This window comes from Lutra lutra, chromosome 1, assembly GCF_902655055.1.
Source record: "Lutra lutra chromosome 1, mLutLut1.2, whole genome shotgun sequence".
Taxonomy (NCBI): domain Eukaryota; kingdom Metazoa; phylum Chordata; class Mammalia; order Carnivora; family Mustelidae; genus Lutra; species Lutra lutra.
The window spans coordinates 207933567-207957431 of NC_062278.1; the positions used below are offsets into that span (position 1 = coordinate 207933567).

At 44.9% G+C, this 23865-nt stretch overlaps 1 protein-coding gene across 3 annotated transcripts in view; it reads right to left on the minus strand.

Annotated features, from left to right (window-relative positions):
* Positions 1-19993, minus strand: part of LARS2 (leucyl-tRNA synthetase 2, mitochondrial) — a 151527-nt gene extending 131534 nt beyond the window's left edge. For 2 of the 3 annotated variants that reach the window (XM_047695984.1, XM_047695991.1), the window contains exons 1-3: positions 19755-19990; positions 17047-17301; positions 9918-10046 (exon numbers count right to left, since the gene is read on the minus strand). In XM_047695984.1, coding sequence (XP_047551940.1) covers positions 9918-10046; positions 17047-17280 — 363 coding nt within the window. In that variant the 5' untranslated portion in view covers positions 17281-17301; positions 19755-19990. Of the gene's footprint in view, positions 1-9917; positions 10047-17046; positions 17302-19754 lie in introns of all 3 variants that reach the window. The other variant, XM_047695976.1, reaches the window with a different exon arrangement.
* Between the last annotated feature and the right edge of the window lie 3872 nt (positions 19994-23865).

A 23865-nucleotide genomic window follows, 5' to 3' on the forward strand; every position in this document is an offset into this window, starting at 1 on the left:
CTCCAGGTGACCCCCATCTTCCACCGGGTGGAGATGTCTGAGAAAACAGAGCCAACAGGGGGACCAAGCCTGGGGGTACTGGCATGCTTCCGGGACCTGGTCCAGGTGCCTACGGGCTTGTTTCTGGAAGCACCACCTTTCATTCTGTGAGCTATGCCAGGGTCTGTAAACACCAACAAACTCCCCCTTTTTGGCTTAAGCTGGTCTGGGCTGGCCTGCAGGCCCTGGTCCCCAAGAATCCTGAATAAAACTAACACCTTTGGGCGCCTGGGTGGCTCAGTGGGTTAAGCCTCTGCCTTCAGCTCAGGTCATGATCCCAGGGTCCTGGGATCGAGCCCCGCATCGGGCTCTCTGCTCCGCAGGGAGCCTGCCTCCACCTCTCTCTCTGCCTGCCTATCTGCCTGCTTGTGATCTCTGTCTGTCAAATAAATAAATAAAATCTTTAAAAAAAACAAAAAAAACAAAAAACAAAAAAAAACCCTAACACCTTTTAGGATACAGTTTTCTCTTCAGCATTGCTCAAGTCATAGGGGGAAAACATCCCCATGTATTAAACTCTTAAGGTTCACAAGTTTTTTTTCTTTTCCTTTAATTTTCAAAAGCTAAAAATAGATAGATAGATAGATAGATAGATAGATAAAGCTGCATGTCGGGGATTTGTGCTGGATTACTAGAAAGTTCTGCAGTACTTCCCTGGACTACACGGGAGTGTAACTTCCAGCTGTGCGTGAATTCTCCTAGGGCTGCTTCACTGGCAGAAAAATGTAACTGTTGTGTAACTGCTCCAGGAGAAGGGGGGAAAAACTTAATTACCACTTGGTTTCTTTGTGGGAGCTGCCAAAATGGCACCAGTTCAATGCTCCTGCCTATTAACATTCTGTTAGATGCTGTCCATATTTTTAAATAAAGTCAATACAGAGATGGTCACAAAAACCAGTCTGGATTTACGTAATATTTTTCTATTTTTGTTTTCAGATGAAATTCACATGGAAAGATATTCTTAGCCCGCATGGTACCCAAGCTGTCTATGAAAAATCAAGTTAGAAAATCTTAAAAGCTTCTTAATATGCCATTCTTACCAAAAATCGACCAAAAGGCAAATGCCTGCCCTACAATACAGACTGCAGGAAGGCCTTTTTGCATCTTGAAGGCAGAATGGTTCTCTCCACCACGGGGCCGGATCGAACGATGACCCAAGTTTCTATGGAGCAAGAAAGGGGTCCTATTACTCCTAGACCCTGAGTTTCCAGAGACCCAGAGACCAAGTGCAGGACTCACTCTCGGACTAGCAGAGAATTCACGACTGTCAAGGTGGAACCAAGTGAAGACCTGTAACACGATCATGAAATACCAAAGCCCGTCCCTTTCTCTAAGGCAGCAGGTTCTACCGCTGGTCAAACTGTTATAGCCCATTTACGTAAAAGAGAACACGTCAGGTGCCTCCTTTGCCAGCCTCCTTCACTTCTTGGTCTCTTACACATCATCAACATTGAATACCTCCAATCTAGGTCCTGCATGCCCGCTTTCTTGCCTGTGATTCCTTGTGACCAAGACTATCCAAAACATTCACTGGAAGGAACTCCAAACTCTCCTTTTTTGGTTCTCAAATTCCTACACCCTTCTTTCTATCACTGTAACTTGGTTTAACCTTTAATGCTAGGGCCATCCGAGCCCTCTCAGTTCCCTAGGAGTTAACTCTCCTTGGACATGAGTGCTTTCTGTAGAAAAGGAACCCAGAAAAAGACCTAATAGCTCTAACTTGGGAATCTATAACATAAACTTCTGGGGTGTGAAATACCATCATTCCCAGCTGTTCTTCTAACAAATACTCTAAGTATTTACAATTGAGTGAGAAGCCAAGATGGACAGCAAAACAACCCCCAAATCCGGAAGAATGGGACAGCGCCACCACCCCTGGACTGAAGGAATAAAGTGGGAGACGGAGGTAACAGAGCTCCAAGGCCAAGATCAAGTATAAAACCTGAAACGCACGTGGGTCTGCCCAGATGGAACTGAATCCCTGAAGAAGACACTGACCAGGGCAGAGAGAGAGAAATTCTCTGGCTTCTCCTTTCCTCCTGCACTCAAGTCTTGCCAGAAATTCTTATTGTCTAAAACCAGCTGGAGGCCAGCTGCCACCAGGGCTTGGGAAACGTGGTCTCCGGGGGTCAGTCCTTCTGCTGTACAAGGCGAACCAGTGGGTGGAGCTGACAGCCAACTGGCCGTAGGCCAGCCTGGAACACCAGCAAGACCGTAAACCTACCACAGTCTGAGATATCGAAGGGGGAGTCAGCATCAGCTATGGATGAGGGGCAAACACAGGGATCAGAGACCTGGCAAGTCAGACCAGAGCCGGGCAGAAGGCAAGGTCTGGGAGCTGGGGCGAAGCCAGCCTCTGGTGTGGGCAGAGTCACGTGCCTGTGGCTCACCCTGACAGGGCCTTCTGCTGCCCTCAGAGCTGAGCCACGGGCGTCCCAGGTTTAGCAGGCAGGATAGATGGCAAGCAGACGAGAAGAAAGGGATACAGCAGAGAGCACGGTTACAAATGACAACACGTAGACAAGGCTCTGAAGGGATATACACCAGTACATGCCAGGGATCGCTGCCCAGAAGGGCCTGGTTAGAGGGGAGTGCAGCCTTAGCTATGCTGTATTTCTTCTTTTTAAAGGCGGGGATATGGAACGTTACGTACAATTTAAAAATAACATTTTTTAAGAAGGAATAAAAGAACAGGCAAAGATACATACAGTTCTTCCTCCAACACAGGAAATAAGATCAAGTAGAGGTAAGAAAACTTTTCGGGTATAAGGGAAAAAAGTGGGGGCAGCTGGTCGTCTGCCTTCCTGATGGCAAGAGAAACAGCACAATTACTGCTACAAAAGGGCCAACCTATTTCCTAGGAATGACCAGCTTTCTCTCCTTTTCATGATGAAAACAAAAGTTTAGAGTTGAAACCAATGCAGCTTCTAAACCAGAGCAACCATGGTTACTGCTTCTCAAAAAACTATTTTCAGAGAGCATCATGGTTTCTCTGGAGTAGATTCAATGCTTTATTTCCAAGAAATGAGAAATAAAACATTGAATTTTGTTTAGCAAGTGTAATAACCCGCCATTATTATAGACTGAGGATCCAAATCAAGCAACGATTTCAGACTAGAGAACCCAAATGACAGTATCACGGCCCAAAACAGAAGATCTCGGGGCGCCTGGGTGGCTCAGTGGGTTAAGCCGCTGCCTTCGGCTCAGGTCATGATCTCAGGGTCCTGGGATCGAGTCCCGCATCGGGCTCTCTGCTCAGCGGGGAGCCTGCTTCCCTCTCTCTCTCTTTCTGCCTGCCTCTCCGTCTACTTGTAATCTCTCTCTGTTCTGTCAAATAAATAAATAAATAATCTTTAAAAAACAAACAAACAAACAAACAAAAAAAAAACAGAAGATCTCCCCTGGGAAGGTGGAGAGACATGATAAGCAGATAAATCAGCCAGTTTCTAATCAAGACACTGGACCAGCAATTCATTCCTCCCTTCAAATGATACAGGAGAGGATAAGCTGTGGAAATCCACTCTCTCTACTTCTAGAAGCTGCAGAGTGTCAAAAATTTGAAAACTAAATACCACACTATGCACCCTCTGGGCACTTCATACACACTTGTTGACTGGCTGGCTGGCTAAAAATTGATGAAACATGTATTCTCATCTACTTGCTAAGAGCTCCCCTCGCTTCCTGATACTTAGGGATAATCACATTATGATCACGCAGCAGACACACACAGAGCCTCAATTTACTTCCTCCTCCATAGCAAATAGCAAAAAGGTTGAAGCAGAAAACCCAACTGAGCAGTGCATTTGGCCTGAGACACATGAGTCCAAGCCCAACCCTATGAGGGGGACTGGCCACCCTGATGCTGTCATCATCCTGTTTCTGGCCCAGAGGGTGCCAGGGAGACCAGCCAGGGTGCAAAGTGGGTCATTTTATTTTCCAATCCTCTGTGCATATAACATACGAAGACACAACAAAATCACCATATGTGCCAAGCTTTAAATATGTCATCAGATATTGTATGAGTTTCAGAAGAAGCCAATCGGCAGGGCAGCCTTTTCTGACTCTTAAAAGAGAATAACTGATCTCTGACTTCAAGAGGCCCCTGCTTCAACATCCAAATATGAGGACTTCTTTATTATTGCTACTATTAATTGGGTTACACTGGGAAATTGTGTTATAGTTTTTCTCATTGATAACCTCACAGGAACCCTGCCACAAATCTGTGAGGTGGGTCAGGCAGGTATCACCACTGCCACTAACTAAAGCCCCTATTTCCTGATCAATTCATCACCCCAAACCACCTGCCTCTCCACTTATAAAGGCCACATCTAAGCTGTGTGTGTGTCCGTGGCTGGTCAGCTCTTCATGACATTAGCTTTCCCCAAGAGCGCTGTGATGATCATGACTTTCAGGACCATCTCCATGACCGAGTACGGGCGTGGAGGACCACAATGATCCACCCGTACTCTTGTCTCATTTCCCTCCTGTGCACAACTTATTTGTTGCTCCAAGAGGAAACCAAAGTAAAAGCAACCCTGAACTTTCCAATTCATCATTCTCATCCATTCTCAAACCCAAATTACAATCTGTGGTCTGGCTGGGCTCACAGAATTCAAGGACAAACCACAGACTGGCAGAAGACACTTGCACTGCATTTAACCAACACAGAATCAGTAATCCAGACTGTATAAGGAATTCTATAGAGCAATATGAAAAAGACAAACAACCCAAGAGAAACTTGGCAAATAATGTGAACAAAGCAAACAAAGAAGAAAATTAAATAGGCAATAAACATATGAAAATATCTCAGCTTCACGAGAATATTACTCAGGAAAATGTAAATTAAAAACACAACTGGATGTCATTTCCCATATGACAAATTAGCACAGACTAAAAAGACTAACCTTACGAAGTGCTGTCAAGGATGTAGAGCAGTTACAAATGTCATTCATTGCTGGTGGAAGTAATAATTGCCCTTGAAAAGCAATTTATTTTTATTTTTTTTAAAGATTTTATTTATTTATTTGACAGAGAGATCACAAGCAGGCAGAGAGGCAGGCAGAGAGAGAGGAGGAAGCAGGCTCCCTGCTGAGCAGAGAGCCCGATGCGGGGCTCGATCCCAGGACTCTGAGATCATGACCTGAGCCGAAGGCAGCGGCTTAACCCACTGAGCCACCCAGGCGCCCCTGAAAAGCAATTTAGAAAGAGGTAGTAACACTGAGCTATGTATACTCTATGACCCAGCAATGTCACTTCTCCCACAGGCTAGCCAATCGAGTACAAGGACATGCATTGGAGCAAAAATCTGAAACAACCTAAAACTATCCATGCAAAAATGGATAATTAACTATTGGCATAATTATAAAAGTACTTATAATGGATGAAATAACTCTAGAGAGAGACATGGTCAGGATAACCCTTGATGGAAAATACGGAGTGAAAAAATATGCAGAATACCAAAATATCTTTTATATAAAATTAAAAACACAATACTACATATAAGTATGTATGTATCCCTAAACAATAGAGTAAAAGCATGAAAACATGAAGGTAAAGGACATAGAGTAACTCCTGAATAATGGTTACTTTGACTTCAAGGATTGGAATTGAACTGTGGAAAGGAACAACTCTTCTCTGCAACATAAAAAAGGGAAAAAAAAAAAAAACAAAAAAGAGCTGAGACTAATAGGATTACATGGTGGTATCTTTTTTTTTTTTTTTAAAGATTTTATTTATTCTTCGGAGAGACAGACAGAGACAGAGAGAACAGGGTGCAGGGGAGTGGGAGAGGGAGAAGCAGGCACCCCGCTGAGCAGGGAGCCCAATGTGGGGCTTGATCCCAGGACCTTGGAATCATGACCTGAGTTGAAGGCAGATCCTTAACCATTTGAGCCACCCAGGAACCCCCCCTGGCATCTTCTAACAGGATACAGATCTGGGTAGTTATAATAATGCTCTCTGGACTTCTCTGTTGGAAATGTTCCATAATTTTTTAAAGTATCCTGTTTAAACTAAAGGGGATAAATGAGAGTACCCAGGAGAAGTAGACAGGGGAAAAAAAGAGAAGGCAGTCCAGAACAGAAGTGGAGGTAAGGTAGAGAAATTCCTTGAAAAATACAACTTAAAACTGACACGGAAGAAAACAGAATATCTAAATAGCCCTATAGCATTAAAGAGATAGACTCTGTCCTTTTAAAACTTCCCACAAACAAAATGGCAGTCCCAGAATGATGAATGGTATTAAACAATAAGGAAGAAAGAATACCAATAATACACAGTGCTTTCAGAAAATAGGAAGGGAACACCTTCTAGTTCATTTTATGAGGCCAGCATCATCCTGACTGCAAAACCAGACAAAGACGTTAAAGAAATTTCAGAGCAGTATCGCCCATGCATGTAGAGAGATTAACAAATTATATACAGCAATTCATGCATTAAAAAAAAAAAAAAAGTACATCATGACCAAATGAAATTTGTCTCAGGAACATGATGTTGGTTTAAAATTTTTTAAAAAACCATTAACATATCACATCAACAGAATAAAAGAGAAAAACTTCATTCCATCTCAATAGATGCAGAAAAGGCATTTTACCAAAATCAACACCAATTCATGAGAAAAACTCTAGGCAAAGTAGGAATACAGGGCAACTTTCTCCATCTGATAAAAGAGTATGCAAAGATGGAGTGGGGCAGGGAAAGTTTGTGGAGTAAACTGGGAGGGAGAGGCCAAGATGCAGAATGCCTGGAGAGTGGGGTCTCACTGAGAGCAGAGTGTTTTAAGGAGGAGGAACTGGTCTACCATATTTCATGTTGCTGAGGTTGAGAAAGATGAGGACAGAGGCACATCCACACCCAGGTCACTGATAGCCTTGAAGAGAGCAGAATTGCTCCAAGGCTCACTCTTTTACTTCCCATACTGTTCTTTGTGTAACTTAGAATTATTTCACTCATCTCCACTCAAGAACAAAGCAAACCAGTCAACAAATTAACAAGTTCTAGAAAAACCCAAAGCTTGCTGAATTTCTCTTAGGCCTACTGACTGATTTTTGAACCTAAGACTCTAATATTTCTATTTAATACAATAGAAATCCCAGTGTTAGAATAAAGCTGATACCAATGACTGTATATTGAATGAATGAATGAATGAATGAATGAATACACATGTCAGACCCCACTGTTACTCCAGATTAGATATTCCTTCCTTCTTAGAGTGAGAACCATTGAACCTGACCTGAATCCAACCCCGCTCTACCTCTGGGGACCAGTCCTGACATTGGGAATGGATTTGAAAACAACAGTAAGCTCAAAAGGCTTTGATGTTATTGACAATCACACTGAAATTTCTGTTTCTCTTTTGCCATATCATGGAGTTATACATGGGATGAACTGACTGAAATATGGCTTGTGAAAATTAACAACAATTAATTTCAGCAGAACCTGGAGAATAGCCCAAAAGACAGTGCATCATCTTAAACAGAACAACTGAAACTTAGAAACAAAGAGAACCCTAGGTGCCTGTTGACCACACGGACTCAGACACCATAAACCAGACAACAGAGAGTGGTGGCTTCGGGCAACCCATCAGGTCATAGGCTAGGTAATATAAATTACAGGCAATGTTTTATAGTTGAGCTGCTTCTGAGGAGGTAACTCCACACAGCGTGCTTCAGGCCGAAGAGAGTGGGATTCATTTATTAACGGATAGTGGCCAACCTCGCAGAGTAAACCAATTCAACGCAAATAATAATTGCAGCTATCATTTATTAAGGATTATTACCCCAGACACACATGTACTATCTCACCCAACCCACACAACAACCCCATGAGGCAAGAATTACTGTTATCCCTATTTTAAATATGAGGAAAGTGGTGATTCAAAGCCATGAAATGACTTGTGCGGGGTGTCTCTCTCAGCAAGAAGGTGGCAGAATGTGGTTCAAAACTAGGTCATGCAACTCCTGGGTCCAGCCTGACCTTGGACTTCAGTTACTCTAGGAGTCTCCATTTTGTCTCTTGGGCCTGAGTAGCTCGGGGCCTGGAGCTCTGCCTTGAGTTTCCTCTAGAACATTACATCCCATCCAAGGGAATCAGAATCCCACCCACACGCCCTCAACCACCTGCACCTTCTCATAAATGCACAATTTTGCTATAAAAGCTTAATCTTCATCAATTTGCCTGCACTCCCTAACTGTCCAAAATAAGTTGGCGTAAGTAAAAAACCAGAAGATAAATCTAGTCGAAGAATCAGAGTAAGACAAAGAATTATACTCTAGGCAAAGAGCCAATTCACTCCGCGCGGTCTCTTTCTAATAAACATCGCAGCAATGACGGAAAGCAATGTCTGGGGAAAATAACATTCGACATAAAACAGGAAGACAAATACCTTTGACTATTAAAGCAGAACACAAATTTCTGCATTTGGTAGTATAAAGTTTTTAACTCTTCTAGTGACACAGAGCCATTATAACTTGCCTTCCTTTTTAGGAATACTTCTTGCCAATGTCAGTTCAGCATAAATTTTCAAACCAATTGTGACAACAGATGCACTTACGTCTCTAAAAGAAAATCTTTACAAAGAGCTAGGAGGTGGCAGATGTCATCTGTATGGGCCCCACCAGGTTAATAACAGCAACAGCCAACAGGAGCACCAGCGAATGTTTTAACCATTGCCTCTCTGGGAGGAAAAGAGCCCAGAGTTGTAGCGTTTGCTGACATCCATGGTGTAAATACTCCCACCATGGCTGGATTTCAAGCTCCTGGGGGGACTGATGAACTCAGAGTTGGACAGAGATGTGCACAGGGGGCTCTCGGGAGCTGCCGTGAGTAGTATTTACTGGTTACGTACTATGTGCCAGGTATGTGTCAAATGCTTCATCACCGTCCTCTTTGACCCTTGTAGCAGGTCTCAATGGGCGGGTGCTGCTTTATACCCATTTTACAGATGAGGGAAAACTAGGTTTTGAGGGGTTAAGTAACTAGTTAAAGGTCACATAGCTAGTACATGTTAAGAGTGGGCATTTGAGTCCTGGACAATCGGGTTCAGCGGCCCATGTTCTCAAACCTTCTTCCATCCCGCCGCTCTGTGAGTGGTTAAAGAAGATGGTACCGTGTTCATTCCCACCCCATTTTACAGATGATACACTGCTAAAGAGTAAAGGGCAAGCTTAAAGGGGTAACTGGCATTGGAGTGAAGGACACTGGCCCACAATGGCCATGGAAGGTCTTTCTCTTCCTGTTCCGGTAAATTTCACCTTGTCCTTCAAGACCTGCGTCAGATGCTCCTTTAGTGGAACCTTTCCCAAATGCCTGAGTTGTTACTCCCAAGATTATTTTTTTTCCTCAAAAAATTTTTACTTTCTCCATTATAAAAAAAAAAAAAAAATCCATGCTCATTAAGGAATACAGAAAATGTCAAATAGAAAGAGAAAATTCTCTTGGGGCCCCACTTCCTTCTCAAAGCATTTGATGCACATCTGTACTGTAGGATTCACGCCCCGACACGATGACCATCGATTGTGTGTTTCACCCTCGTCCAACTATGAGCTCGTCCTGGGAAGACGGCCCGTGTTACCAACATTGGTAGCTATAATTGACTCCATCCCCACCCCACCTCCATCCCCAGCACACCACCAAACACACGGCAGTCCCTCCCCATTGTCCCCCACCCTCCTCTCCACCATTAATCCCGATGCTTTATTAGCTCTTCCAGCTCATAAAAGGAAACACGGGGCTTTTCGTGTTTATTGTCAAAACTGTCCTACTTTGAACCCAAATCGGTTCTCTTCATTTGTCTTGACCACGTTGACGACATTCTTGCATCCCTAGGTGGGGGCGGGCGGCAGGTGGTGGGGGCTGTCCCAGCAGCCATCGTTCCTTACCTGCATCCCTCTCATTTTCTGGAACCGCGCGATGGTGTCGCTGATGGTGTACACACGCACGTGGCCCATGTGCAACTTGCCGGAAGGATAAGGGAACATGGACAGTACGTAGAACTTGGGTTTTGATTTCTGGTAAAGAATTGACAAAGGATGACAATGAGCATTTCTTAAGCATTTACGGGGACCCTATATGCACATAAAACTTTGGTGCTGTACTCAAGGTAATAGTTTAACATTTTTAGAAGTTTCCTTTAAAAAAAAAGGGCACCTGCATGGCTCAGTAGGTTAAGCAACTGCCTTCAGTTCAGGTCATGATCCCAGGGTCCTAGGATCCATCCTAGTCCCACATTGGGCTCCCAGCTCAGCAGGGAGTCTGCTTCTCCCTCTGACCCTCCCTTGTCTCATGTTCTCTCTTCCACTCACTCTCTCTCTCAAGTAAATTTAAAAAAAAAAAAAAGGGACGCCTGGGTGGCTCAGTTGGTTAAGCAGCTGCCTTCGGCTCAGGTCATGATCCCAGCGTCCTGGGATCGAGTCCCACATCGGGCTCCTTGCTTGGCGGCAAGCCTGCTTCTCCCTCTGCCTCTGCCTGCCACTCTGTCTGCCTGTGCTCAGTCTCGCTTCTCTCTCTATGACAAATAAATAAATAAAATCTTAAAAAAAAAAAAAAATCTTAAAAAAAAAAAAAAAAAAAAAAGCTACTCCTATAAAGTGAACTGACAAAAGTGTCAAAAACCAAAATTCAAAGCCTTGCTTTAAGCGGAAGAATGTCCAAAAGAATGCCAAACAACCTCAGAGTGCTAATCGCCCATATATATTTTTAAGGTGTTTTTTTTCCCCCTTAAAAGCTTCTCTGTTAAGACAGTTTCCTATTTAGGTCTTAGAGAACTGTGTTTTTCCAAATGAAGCTCTAACGCATAGATCTGGATAATTCAAGGACACGACAGTTGAATCACACAGATGTGACATCTCTAAGTCCCCTGGAGTTGCATTCAGACTTGGACTTAGCAGAAAGAGTGGGATCCCCAGGCACTAGTCTGGGTGCTGGGTTTCTCTGCTGTACTGTTGATGGGGGAACAGAAGGCAACCAGAGGACACAGCAGAAGCTGACACTCCACAGCCCCTCCCCACCCGTGGGATAGATAGGACATTCCTCAGGCACTCCTGGCGGCCCTACAGGAAAAACAAAGAGTTAACTTGTAAAGATCACAACCCTCCAAGACCTGAGTCTCCCTCCATTGACAAGGAAGAAGCATTCCTACCAACAGCTTAACTCCCAGAGACCATTCTCTGTTCCTAAAGCCCTAACATGGCCCTCCCTACCGTAAAATTGAGGGAGCCTGAGGCGGGAGGAAATGTAAATAAAGCTGAATTTCTTCTAAACCTAAAGCTCATCCACAAGGACAAGGACAAGGACCCGTGATAGGAGGAATGTGACATTCCGCCAGGGAACTCCCAGCTCTCTTCATGTTGGTACCTCATTAGAGGGAAAAACAGCTCAGCTTGATGATAACTAGATCTCCATTATCCTGCGAGTCTTCTTTACCATACGACGGTCCTTCTGAACACCCCCCTCGTCCTCACCTCTCCAGCTCCTGAGTATATAATCGGCCAGTCCTCGGGATCACATGGCAGCAGCTCTTACTGCCCACGGGTCCTGTCCCCCGGCTTTGATAAACCACCAAAGACACCAAAGACGTCTCAAGAATTCTTTCTTGGTCGTCGTCGGCTCCGGACCTTCCTCACATTCTAAAACTTCATCACTGTGAGCTTATCTTTCAACAGACAAAGTTGAAATGGGAAAGTAATGAGAAAATCAGAGCCAACGAGGCGAGAAGTTTGTTGTTTCCCAAGGGCGATCTACAGATAGCCTCACGCCAGGGTTAGAGAACCTTCCAGCTGCCGAAGACACAGCTGCATTACAAGAAACAGAAAAATGGTACCCACTTCCAAACGGAATAAACGCAGGGCAGGGAGTCCTTCCCGGATGGCTGACTTTGGGTTTGTGCACCGCCCGAGGAAATACGGCTCCAAAGGAATCACGGTAGTCATTTAATTGATTGCTAATTAGGGATCTGTGGTTCAAGGGCAAGGGCTGTGTTTCATCATCTCCCTCTCCCCGACCCCCCCCACCTCCTCACTTCAGGAGTTAAATACCCAACCCCACAGAGTACTTAGAACCAAAGGGCATTTTTTTTCCCAGCTACACAAATCCTGTCCAGGTAACAGAAGCACTCCCCCTACCCAGCCTTACATCCTCTCATGCAGGGCTCTCTGAAGAAAAGAAGAAGAGATAACTGCTGGTCTCTGAGGTCGGGACCTTCTGATATTAACACTTTCATTTATTTCTGCCTTCGTTTTCCTCTCTGCCCTTTTTCCCTTCCTGCGGCGCTGCCAGAGTTCCTTCAGGTTTTGCTTCCCGCAAAGTAATGGAAACAAACGCGAAACAGAATATTCATGACCATTCCTTCGTGTATGGGGGCGGGGGTGATATATTTTTTGCTAAGTATTTGCATGACAATCATTGACATGGCCAACTACAATCAGGGGAGCAGAAGACACCAGAAGTCAGATTCTTTCCAAATCTCATTTGGCTCCTTGCTTTAAACTTCCTCCAGCGAAGAAGTTAAACAAACCTTTAACAGGGCCACTAACATGTGGCAAAACAGACTAGGATGTTCTCTGCACTGCCCAACCTCCAGAAATTACTGATGAGGGGTTAAGTGAAGTTGCCTAAAGGAAGAAAAGGGAGAAGGGAATACACAGGAGTCTGGAAAATACACAAACGAGAAAATCACGTAATGCTCAAGTGACAACTGCAGCTGATTTACATAAATGGATGGAAAGCATCCATTAGTGATCACACGTTTTAACTGGAAACTACAGACTCATAACCCTTGGAAAACCTCAGGAGACAGGCCCTGAGGTGTGGAGTCGGTGGGGACTCAGGACTTGCTGTCTTTAAGAAGGGAAGTGACAGGGGGCGCCTGGGTGGCTCAGCGGGTTGGGCCGCTGCCTTCGGCTCAGGTCATGGTCTCAGGGTCCTGGGATCGAGCCCCGCATCGGGCTCTCTGCTCAGTGGGGAGCCTGCTTCTTCCTCTCTCTCTGCCTGCCTCTCTGCCTACTTGTGATCTCTCTCTGTCAAATGAATAAATAAAATCTTTAAAAAAAAAAAAAAAAAAAAAGAAGGGAAGTGACAGATAATCCTCTCCGCTTGTAAACTTGTCCCTCAAAGGAGGCACAAGACCTTACTCTGTCAATCGGTACAGAATCAGAAGCACGCAAACTGTCCGCTCCGTCTGAGCCTTACTCCTTCTCATAATGGACTGGGTCTACTGCCTTTTCTTGGGGCACTTTTAGGGATGTGAGGAAATACCCATTACAGGGGTCTTAAGGATCTGGGAAAAAAAAAAAAATCAATGAAATCCTTGATATAAACCATTTCTCATTTTTCATTTTAAGTCTTTACATGAAGCCCATTTTTCGTTTATTAGAATTGCTTTGTTTTCGTTAGAGTGACAGATCTATTTTTTTTTAAAAGATTATTTATTTATTTATTTATTTGACAGAGAGATCACAAGCAGGCAGAGAGAGAGGAGGAAGCAGGCTCCCTGCTGAGCAGAGAGCCCGATGCGGGGCTCGATCCCAGGACCCTGAGATCACGACCCGAGCCAAAGGCAGCGGCTCAACCCACTGAGCCACCCAGGCGCCCCGATCTATTTTTTTTTTATATTGTTTATTTAACAATCGATCTTACCCCAAACATTTTCCACATACAGCTTCTTCATGACTCTCTCTTTCTGGTAGGTCTGTCCAACAGAGATTTAATGTATAGCACAACTGAGTGATTCATTACACACTAAGCCAAACTCCAAAACGGAGCTTACAGAAGATATACAGAAAAGCCCCGCTGGCCAAAGTCTTTAATATTCATGACTATTTTTGTTTATTGCAGAAAAGGTATTGTACTTGCTTCTTGTCCCTGCTTTTTGCTTTTCTGTGTGAATTAAGTTCATTTCCCTCCGTGATAATGAAATGAGTTCTATCCTCTGGGGATGGCAAGAAGGAATTATGGGGGTTTATGGTAAAACTGAGCAGGACTCTGATTGAAGGGGAAATTTTCATAATTACATAAAAATGTGAGAATGTAAGCCTCTGAAAGAAATTAAGATTGTAAGCGATGGGAAGATGATGGTTTTTATAAGTGGGACCTATTATTTTTGCCAGCTTCTGATGTCAGGAGAAAGATAACTCTTGCCTCTTTATAGATCACATTCCAAAGCTGTCGCAGAACTTAGAGGGGACAGACAGAAGGAGCCTGGAGCCCTAGTTCTGGCCCCAGCCTTGCCACCAGTTGTGGGACCTTGGACAAATTCCTCTGCCTTTCTGAGCTCAGAATCTGTAAATCAAAGGTGAGCAACAGAAGGTCCCAGGCACGTATCCCCATAAATAACCAAACCTCCCTCTGAGCCTCTGTTTTCTTACTCCCCCCATATCCCCAGGGTTGTTTCAGGATTAAATGAGGTAATATATGGAAGATAGTACCTGACATAGAGTAAAATGCTCATTAAATGGAACTTCATTCAGTAATGATGATTAAGGGGGTGCCTGGGTGGCTCAGTGGGTTAAGTGTCTGCCTTTGGCTCAGGTCATGATCTCAGGGGCCTGGGATCAAGCCCCGCATCAGGCTCTCTGTTCCTCGGGGAGCCTGCTTCCCCCCCACCTCTCTCTGCTGCCTCTCTGCCTACTTGTGATCTCTCTGTCAAATAAATAAATAAATAAATCTTTAAAAAAAAAAATGATGATTAAGGTGATCATGGCAAGACATTCAACTCCTGGAAACTCATCTGGGTGGACTTTAAATAGATCTAATACCAGACTGAAGTCTGGCTTCAAAGTCCACAGACATCTAGCTGTCTCCTTAGTTCCTAACAAAGATACTCCATACGTTCATCCTCCTGGATCTTTTATTGACGTAACATTTCGGTTTGTAAAATGTGTTCGGCCACATTTTCCATCCAATTCTCAAAACAATTCTGTGAGATAACGCGAAGAATCTGAGGATCAAGGAGGTTACGGGACGTGGCCGTGATCACACTGAGGTCTTGAGGCCGAGACCACCCTACGGCCCTGGCTCCAGACTGGACATACAGAATCTTCTCCACCTCACCATTCCCCAGAACAGACCCTGAGAGGCTGCTCCCAGGAGATCGCCCTCGAGATCCCTCCAGCTACTTCCCCAATTACTGATACACAATTTATGTTGCTCCATTTAATTTTCTAAAAGAATTTATTATGTATTTATTTAGTTATTTAGAGTGTGCATGTGCATGAGCTGGGGGAGGGGCATGGGGAGAGAGAATCCCAAGCAGACTATACTGCGCGCAAAGCCCAACGTGGGGTTCGCTCTCACAACCCCTGAGATCACGACCTGAGCTGAAACCAAGAGCCAGAGGCCAAGTTGACTGAGCCATCCAGGCGCCCCTTGATCCGTTTAATTGTTTTAAAAAACCGCATACTTAAGAAGAATGAGATGCCACAAAAATCAGTAAGCTGTAACTTCAAAATGTGTAGAAGCCACTAACTTATAATCTAAACCAAAAAGACAAAGGAACAGAAGAAACGCGACTTTGACTCTCCTCGTTCATAATGAAACTGCTCCCTAGTTTGTTTCCAAAATGCATTCGGCTACCTGAGTCTGGTCAGGTTCACATGAAGGCTCTTCACGCCCTGCGTCAGGCTCTCATGGTACAATCACTCATCCTATTCCAACCATCCTTCCTATCATTCCGTTTGTTATCCGTCACACCTCTCTCAAGACTAGACTGTCTCCCTAACCCATTCCCAAAAATATCCTCTTCACGTTAACACAAACAACTGCTCCAGCATTCTTCAGTGATCAATCTCATAGAAGGAATGAGTCTGAAATGAGCGAAAAGTGGGAGATGGGAAATGGCTGAGTCTAGGGAAAGGCGGTCTCTTGCAGTTTTGTTAACTCAACTGCTTGCCTTTGGCCTCATCTCTTCGATTAACTATAGAAGGTCTGTATTATTTGGCAACTATTACAAAGGGAGGGTAGAATTTAAGAGTAAACTATCTTCTAGTGCTTGGCTCTGATCAGAGTCAACATTTCATGTAACGAATCACATCTCCCATTTGTTACTTTGACCAACATCAAGAAGTTAGGGCTACCACACCCAAGACCAATCCCTGAAAGGCTAGACTCCTAGAGAAGGAGCCAGCATCCAATATGGCGCCTCATGGAAACTGGGTACAACCAAATACCGAAGATAATTCTAAGTAGAGAGCTAAGCTGATGCATCCCAAGCAGAAGCCAACGGTTCACTAACTTACACAACTGCCACTGCAAGGCTGGCTCCCAGCCCCAGATCACACCAGGGAAAGGCTGGTACCTCCCAAACCATGATGCTGAGGTGGCAGAACCAGGTTCAAGACCAAGGTCCACGCCAGGGAAGAGGCAGGTGCTTCTCAGAATATGCAGATTCAAAGTTCCACAGGTGAGGGGTCCAGGTGGCACTCCTGAAGCTTTACATGTGACCCCGCCAGATCCCTGTGTGCTGCCCTACCATGCCATGGACCAGGAAGGACCCCACCCCTGCCGGATGAGTCCTGATGACTCTCCCCAGTAAATGCTGTTCCAGAATGCCCAGTGGGGCGAAACCCTTCTACCCACTATCCTTGTCTGTTCTCATGTACCCCTCAAAAGCATCCTAGGAAGCCAGGGGCCACTAGTTATTAGCACTGTCCATAATAATTAACAAAACTGAAGCACAGAGTCAATCATTCCGTTCAAGGTCACATACTTTTTTTTTTTTTTTTTAAGATTTCACTTATTTATTTGACAGACAGAGATCACAAACAGGCAGAGAGGCAGGCAGAGAGAGAGAGGGGGAAGCAGGCTCCCCGCCGAGCAGAGAGCCCGAGGCAGGACTCGATCCCAGGACTCCAGGACCATGACCTGAGCCGAAGGCAGAGGCTTTAACCCACTGAGCCACCAGGAGCCCCCAAGGTCACATACTTAATAACTTATTTGAACTTGGGCAATCTGACCCCAGAGTCCAAGTCCTTATCCCCTCTTCTCTACCCTCTCAAAACCCCTCAGAATACTCACATCGGCTTCTGAAATTTTGGAGGCCTGTTCTTTTATACGGTGATGCCACCATTTCTCGACTTCCTTTCTTGTCTGCAGTGTGTACTCTTTCGTCCACTCTCCAGTGGCACTGTATATATCTCTGGTGCATCCCAGAATCACTCTCCTTCCCCTGCTGACGATTCCTGGCTGACCTTCTAGCTGGCTTTTCAGAAAAGAGACATAAAAGCCCAGTCTCCGCCAAGCAGAAGCCATTCTGCAGAAGGTGGGGAGATCCTGAAAAAGAGGACAGAAAGCACACACTTAGGAGCTGCCCGGGACCCTCTCATGTGAGTTTGTTCTCCCATTTAGTCTGGTGTTCCCTGAACATGCACCTGCTTTCTTCTTATCCTTCTCATGACTTCCTTCCCTGAAAACGACACCATAGAACTTCAGCTGAGCTAAGCACACACTCTTTAATGGAAAATATAAAGGCACCCAGTGTTTCCAAATGCCAAAGACACAAAGACACAAGGGGAGACTACCAGTTGGGCCAGCCCCTGCCACAGGCTCCCGGTCTCCTTCCCCCGTAGGCCCGGCCCAGGGTCTGTCTAGCCAGCTTCCTGTCCCATCATCCAGGCTTCAGAGGAGCTCCAAGCACATGCTGGCCTGGCCCGAGGCTCGACTGTCAGAAGGCATCTAAACACCTGAGAATGTAAATGGATTCCACCTCTCTGGGGAGCAATGTGGTAATAACGTGTCCACACCCAAATGGGGATCCCTAAGACTCAGAGGGACACAGCATAAAGTGTACGCAGGGCTACAATACTGATTTTAAAAAAGGAAATTTTCAATTTTTAATGTTTATGGCCCCTGCTCCTGGGCTCCCTGGGAAGCTATACTTTAACATTTACCAAAATCAAAATGATTCCACAAAACCTCCAAGTATGGGCTGCACACTGCCTTTCTGCTGCGTTTATGAAATAACCAAAAAGGAGCATTCCAAACAAAGATTTAAAAAAAAAAAAAAAGGAGAAAACCTTCCTTGTTCCCATAAGATTAAAGGCATACAGCCCTGCATAAACTAGAAGTTTCAGATAAGGACTGCAACTTTCCGAAATGTCCTTTGTCTAATGATATGTAACTTTTTATGTAAAAAAAAAAAAAAAATACAATCCTACACCAAATGTTCCTTTGCTGGAGCTTATATAACCCTACACCAAATGTTCCTTCAAAGAGCACTCTCTTCTTTGTGAAGACTGTGTACCCCAGCAGCTATCCTAACTTGGCCTTGAATAAAACTCACTTTCTTTTAGAAATTCTAAAAGGTTCATTCAATGTACCTCGACAATATACTACAGAACTTCCTGATGCATCAGACCTGTTCCCTTCCTTTACTTTCCAGGCCCTGCTCTTGGACATTCCACCACCAAAGCCCTGATCTCTGGCTTCTTCCTGACAACAGATACAGCCATTTTATTAGAGAACTATGACTATTCCAGCAATGTGAAAGGTGTGGCTCATGTCTTGTACTTAGAATCAACTTGGCCCTTTTCTTCCTTAGCTCTGTCTCATCTAGTTCCTTGCCTAGAGGCTTGGAATCTTGTCTTTTCTTCCACATCTTTCCAAAGCATCAATCCCCACTACTTCACTCCTCTTTAGATAGTCAGTCCTGACCTCACCCTCACTTGGGGCTCAAGTTTAGGTTTTCTGAGAATGATGGAGGCAGAGACATGTGGTTAGAATGGGACAAGCCTGAGAACTGGACCTGAAATGACAATCATATATGGGCAGAGAAACGTATGGGAAGAGTAGGAGCCAGGCAAATAAAGAGAACACAAGGAAGAAGCACATGAGGGCATCTGTGTGCACCCAAAGGAAAATGCGCAAGAATGGATTAGGGAAAGTGCATCTTTTTTTTTTTTTAAAGATTTTATTTATTTATTTGTCAGAGAGAGAGAGGGAGAGAGAGCGAGCACAGGCAGACAGAATGGCAGGCAGAGGCAGAGGGAGAAGCAGGCTCCCTGACGAGCAAGGAGCCCGATGCGGGACTCGATCCCAGGATGCCGGGATCATGACCTGAGCCGAAGGCAGCTGCTTAACCAACTGAGCCACCCAGGCGCCCCGGGAAAGTGCATCTTAAAGAAAACAAATTTTTAACAAAAAATACAGATCTTGGCTTTTGCAAAGACTAATTCCGGGTCGCCTGAGTGGCTCAGCTTATGATCTTAGGGTCCTGGGATCCAGCCCCGCATCAGGCTCTCTGCTCAGCAGGGAGACTGCTTCCCCCTTTCTCTCTGCCTGCTTGTGATCTCTCTGTGTTAAATAAGTAAAAGCTTTAAAAAAAAAAAAAAAAAAAGGCTACTTCCTTGGGGGACCTCAGGCAAATCCTATCCGGAACCTCATCTTCTTTCTAGGATGAGGTAGTAAATCCACGTGATCTCTGAGGGGTTTCGAACCTTAATGCAGTGGCAAGGATCTCTGGGCCACAGAGATGCACTGGACGACCTTTAACTGAGTCCAAACCCCCCAGCCCAGGGAAGCAAAGATCCAGGGATGAACTGGGGCAGGGGAGCAGTAGCAAGGGAACTTGAATACAAAACTACGTGTACATGTGAATTCTTCTGGGACTGGAAAAGGTCCAGAGCTACAGTAAGGGTCTTTAGCTCCACGAGTCTGAAGACCCGGATCTCAGAGACTTCCAGGTCAGAAACTGCAGGGCTCCGGGGACCAGCGAACTCAGCCCTCACCTTCCCCTCCTGCCTCCAGCAAGTCGGAACCTCCCGATCCGGGGACAGAGGTCTCCACTCCAGAAGCCTCTCGTCCCGTTGAGCCCCGGGCTGGGGTTTACCTGCTCACAGGCTCCGGCCTGCGGCTCCTCACGCCTCTGTTTCCACTTTTAGGCGAACACGGCCTGGACAGTCATTATGGGCGCCGCCATGTTGGCAGAACAACAACTTTATCGGTAGCGGCTGGGGCAGACACAGACAGGCGGGGGCGGAGCCGGGGAAAGCGGAGCGCTGCGGGGGACCGACTCTCGGCCGTCTGTGGGGGCGGAGGCAGCTGCGTGACGACCTCGGGCCCCGCCCCCATGCCCAGGCACCGCCTCCGGTCTCAAGCCCCGCCCCTCGGCCCAGTTCTCTGCCCTGTCTGTGGCTTCACCAAAACCAGAAACCTGGTGGTCAGGTTATTCCAGGTGCTGCAGACCTGTGAGAGACATCAGTTTAGTGGCCCCAGAATACACTAGATGGCAGGTAGAGTAAAGAGCACTGGGGGAGTCCTGATGCCTGGATTTGAATCGCTGTGGGTAGGTCTTTTGACCTCTTATTCCTTAATGATGGTTCAGGATCTTCTTCCATCATATTCCGTGATTTTATAGCCCTGGGAAGGGAATTATCTGGCCATGACTGGGGGTAAAGTGTACTTTTCTCACCTGAAGATGGGCTGGGGTAAGGAAAGTAGGATTCCCTACCAACCATTTCTTTGAGAAGCTTATGGACCCCCAACCCAAGGTCTCCCTCCCTCTCCACTAGTGTTTCTTGCTACACATGAACGAGTCAATGAATGAATTATAAAGGACCAGTGGTGTTAAGTATGATTTTCAAAAAGGTAAAACCCACTTAAAGGAGATTTTGAAGAACTCACACATGTGGGCAATCAGGAATACTGAAATGAATTTGGTAATTGTGCAAAACTGGTTGATATCTTATAGGACAAGAAAAAGGAATGTTTGAGAACCATCTTTTTCTACAGGGCTGAAATCAATTGTATCTCTAGCAAACAATATTCAGCCCATTACCATCCATATTCTACATTTTAACTTCTTTTTTAACTTACGTTTTTGCAGAGCTGGACAGCAGGAGACAAACAAAGGTGTACACTCCTGGAGAGCCCGGGTGGTTCAGTCAGCTAAGCGTCTGCCTTTGGCTCAGGCCATGATCCGTGGGTCCTGGGATCAAGCCCCACATCAGGCTCCCTGCTCAGCTGAAGCTCCCCTTGCTTGGGCTTTCTCTCTGTCAAATAAATAAAACCTTTTTTTTTTTTTTAAAGTGCATACTCCTCTAGCACTAGATAATCACCAGACCAACCCTCCACCCAAGGGACACACAGGAATCTTTTCTGCCCATTTCCGAGTCTTTAACAAAGTTTCCTGAAAGTTCAAAATCTAAATACTTTGCTATTCAAAAGGTGGTCTCCAGGCTAGCATCAGCCTCTCCCCAGAACTTGCTCGAAATGTCAAATCTCAAGTCACACCCAAATTGGCTGAATCAAAATCTGCATTTTAACAAGATCCCCGGAGAAATTTTTAGGCACACTGAAGTTTGAGACTCACTGTCTTCGAGTGTGAGCTGTAGAAAGGATCTTGAGAACACTCTAGACCAACCTGCTCATTTTACAGGTGAACAAACTGAGGCCCTGCAGAACTGACTGTCTAGCTCAAGGTCATAAGCAAGTTGGTAGAAGGTTTGCGATTCACCACTGGACCTCTAGCCTTCTAGAATAGTGCCCTTCCCAAATTGCAGAATGGAAGGTCATTAGGAGCTTGGACAACTTCCGCTGCAATCCTCCCACTTCAAAGATTAGGACACTGAGACCCAGAGATTGGATACAGCTTGCCTAAAGTCATAAACAGCCAGTTGATGGCAAAGCTGGGATTCCAATCCAGGTCTTCTGATCTCTCCATCCCTGACACTAGATACTTAATTTAAACTGACACCATGGAAGCCTTGACTCTCACATTAACATGCTACCCTTAAAGTAATTTAGCCTTCAGGTACGTCATGTTTTATCCATATATAACTCGAGCTCCCTTTCTCTAATTTATCCAAAATACTAAATTCTAAGTAGCCTCCACCCTTATTTTGGTTCAAAATCTCTCTTTCCTCTTAAGAATTAAAGTTAACATTGACATTTCTAGGAGATTATTTCAAACAGAATATTTCTAAAAGTCATTTGCTTTACTGGAAAGTTGCTATTTTTACATCAAAGAGGACAGTAGCATGAAAGCAAATCCCTTTTGCTCTTAAAGAACTTGCTGCAAAGATGCATTATTGAATGAAAGAGACAAGTTGCTGGGCCATGTAGGAAGTTACCCCACTTTTTATTTTTTAAAAAGGAAAGGAAACAGATGAAATACATTTGTTAGTATATGCGTGGAAAGAAATCTAGAAAAATATGTCCCTGACTATTTCCTGAGATGATCTCTAGGGACAGGGTGGCCCTACGGGCCTTTATTTTTATGACAGTTTTTGTGTCCCTTTTGCTTTTTCTATTAGCTTGTGTGGGAGGCTGAATAATGCCCCCCCAAAGATATCTAAGTCCTAATCCCTGCGTCCTTGGAATGGGACCTTATATGGCAAGAAACTTTGCAGAAGTGATTAAATTAGGAATCTTTCGATAAGATTACCCTAGATTATGCTGGTGGGCCCCACATGCCATCACATGTGTCCTTCTAAGAGGAAGGCAGAGGGAACTTTGAGATAGCAGAAGAGGCAACATGATCCCTTGAAACAAGATACCACCATGCTGATCTAGAAGATGAAGGACCACAAGCAGAGGAATGCAAGACGTACAGCTCTGGAAGATGAAAGCCAAGAATGTAGGTTTTCCCCTAGGGTTCAGCAACTCCACTTCTACAGAGATAACCCGAAGAGCTGAAAGCGGGATCTTAAAGAGTTACCTGCACGCCTGTGGTCACAGAGGCATTGTTCACAATGGCCAAAAGGTGAAAGCACCCCAGTGTCCACTGAGTGATGAATGGATGAAGTAAAACATGATAGATACCTACAACAGAATAGGATTCCTTGAAAAGGAAGCTACGTCTGACTCATGCTACAGCATGGATGGGCCTTGAGGACATTTAATTTGCCTAAAAGGCACAGAATGTCAGTTTAGGAAGATGAAAAAGTCCTAGAGGGGTGGATGGTGGGGAGTCGTTGCCTAACAACATGAAAGTATTTAATGCTACTGAGTTATACACTTACAGATGGTTCAAATGGTACGTTTTATGAATATTTTACTATAATTAAAAAAAAAGAGAGAGAGAAGAAAACAGATCCTCTCCTAGGACCTCCAGAGGGAGTGCTTCCCAGTTGACAAGTCAGCTTGGACCCAGTGAAACTGATGTTCCAGCCACCAAGTTTTGGTGTTTTTGTCACCACAGTCGTAGGAAGTGTCATGGTTCAGCTTCCATGACTTTGTACGCAGAAAAAAGTCAAGCAAGATTTTTTTTTCTTTTTCTTTTTTTTTTTAAGATTTTATTTATTTCTTCATTTAACACACACAGAGAGAGAGAGCGGGCACAAGCAGGGGGAACAGCAGGCAGACCAGGCAGAAGGAGAAGCAGGTTCCCCGCCGACTGAGGAGCCCAACGCAAGACTCGATCCTAGGACCCTAGGATCATGATCTGAGCCAAAGGCAACCACTTAACTGAATGAGCCACCTAGGCATCCCTAGATTTTTCGTTAAATAAAGAGATGCCCATCACCATGTCTTTGGTTTCAATCAGTGCTGCTTCACCTCTCTACCCTCTGTTTATTTCCTTACCTCTCCGTGACTCTACATTCTCTTTATCTGATACAAAAGTGTGCGTGTCAGCAATTTCCAGAATTAGGAGTCTCCATTTCTTTGACCATTTCTTCCCCGCCGTATAAAAACAGGACTACTCCTCTATCTTACCTCGTGAGATAAGGTAAATTTACTAGACCTGACCTAGAAGTGCAGGAGTCATAAATAATTCCAGCTTGACATTTATTTCCATGCTTTTGTGACCTTTCCAAAAATAAGCCACTGGGACAGCCATGTAAATTCTTCCCTGAGCTGTCACGTCTCAGGTATTGATTCAGGTCTTCTGGGAACGGC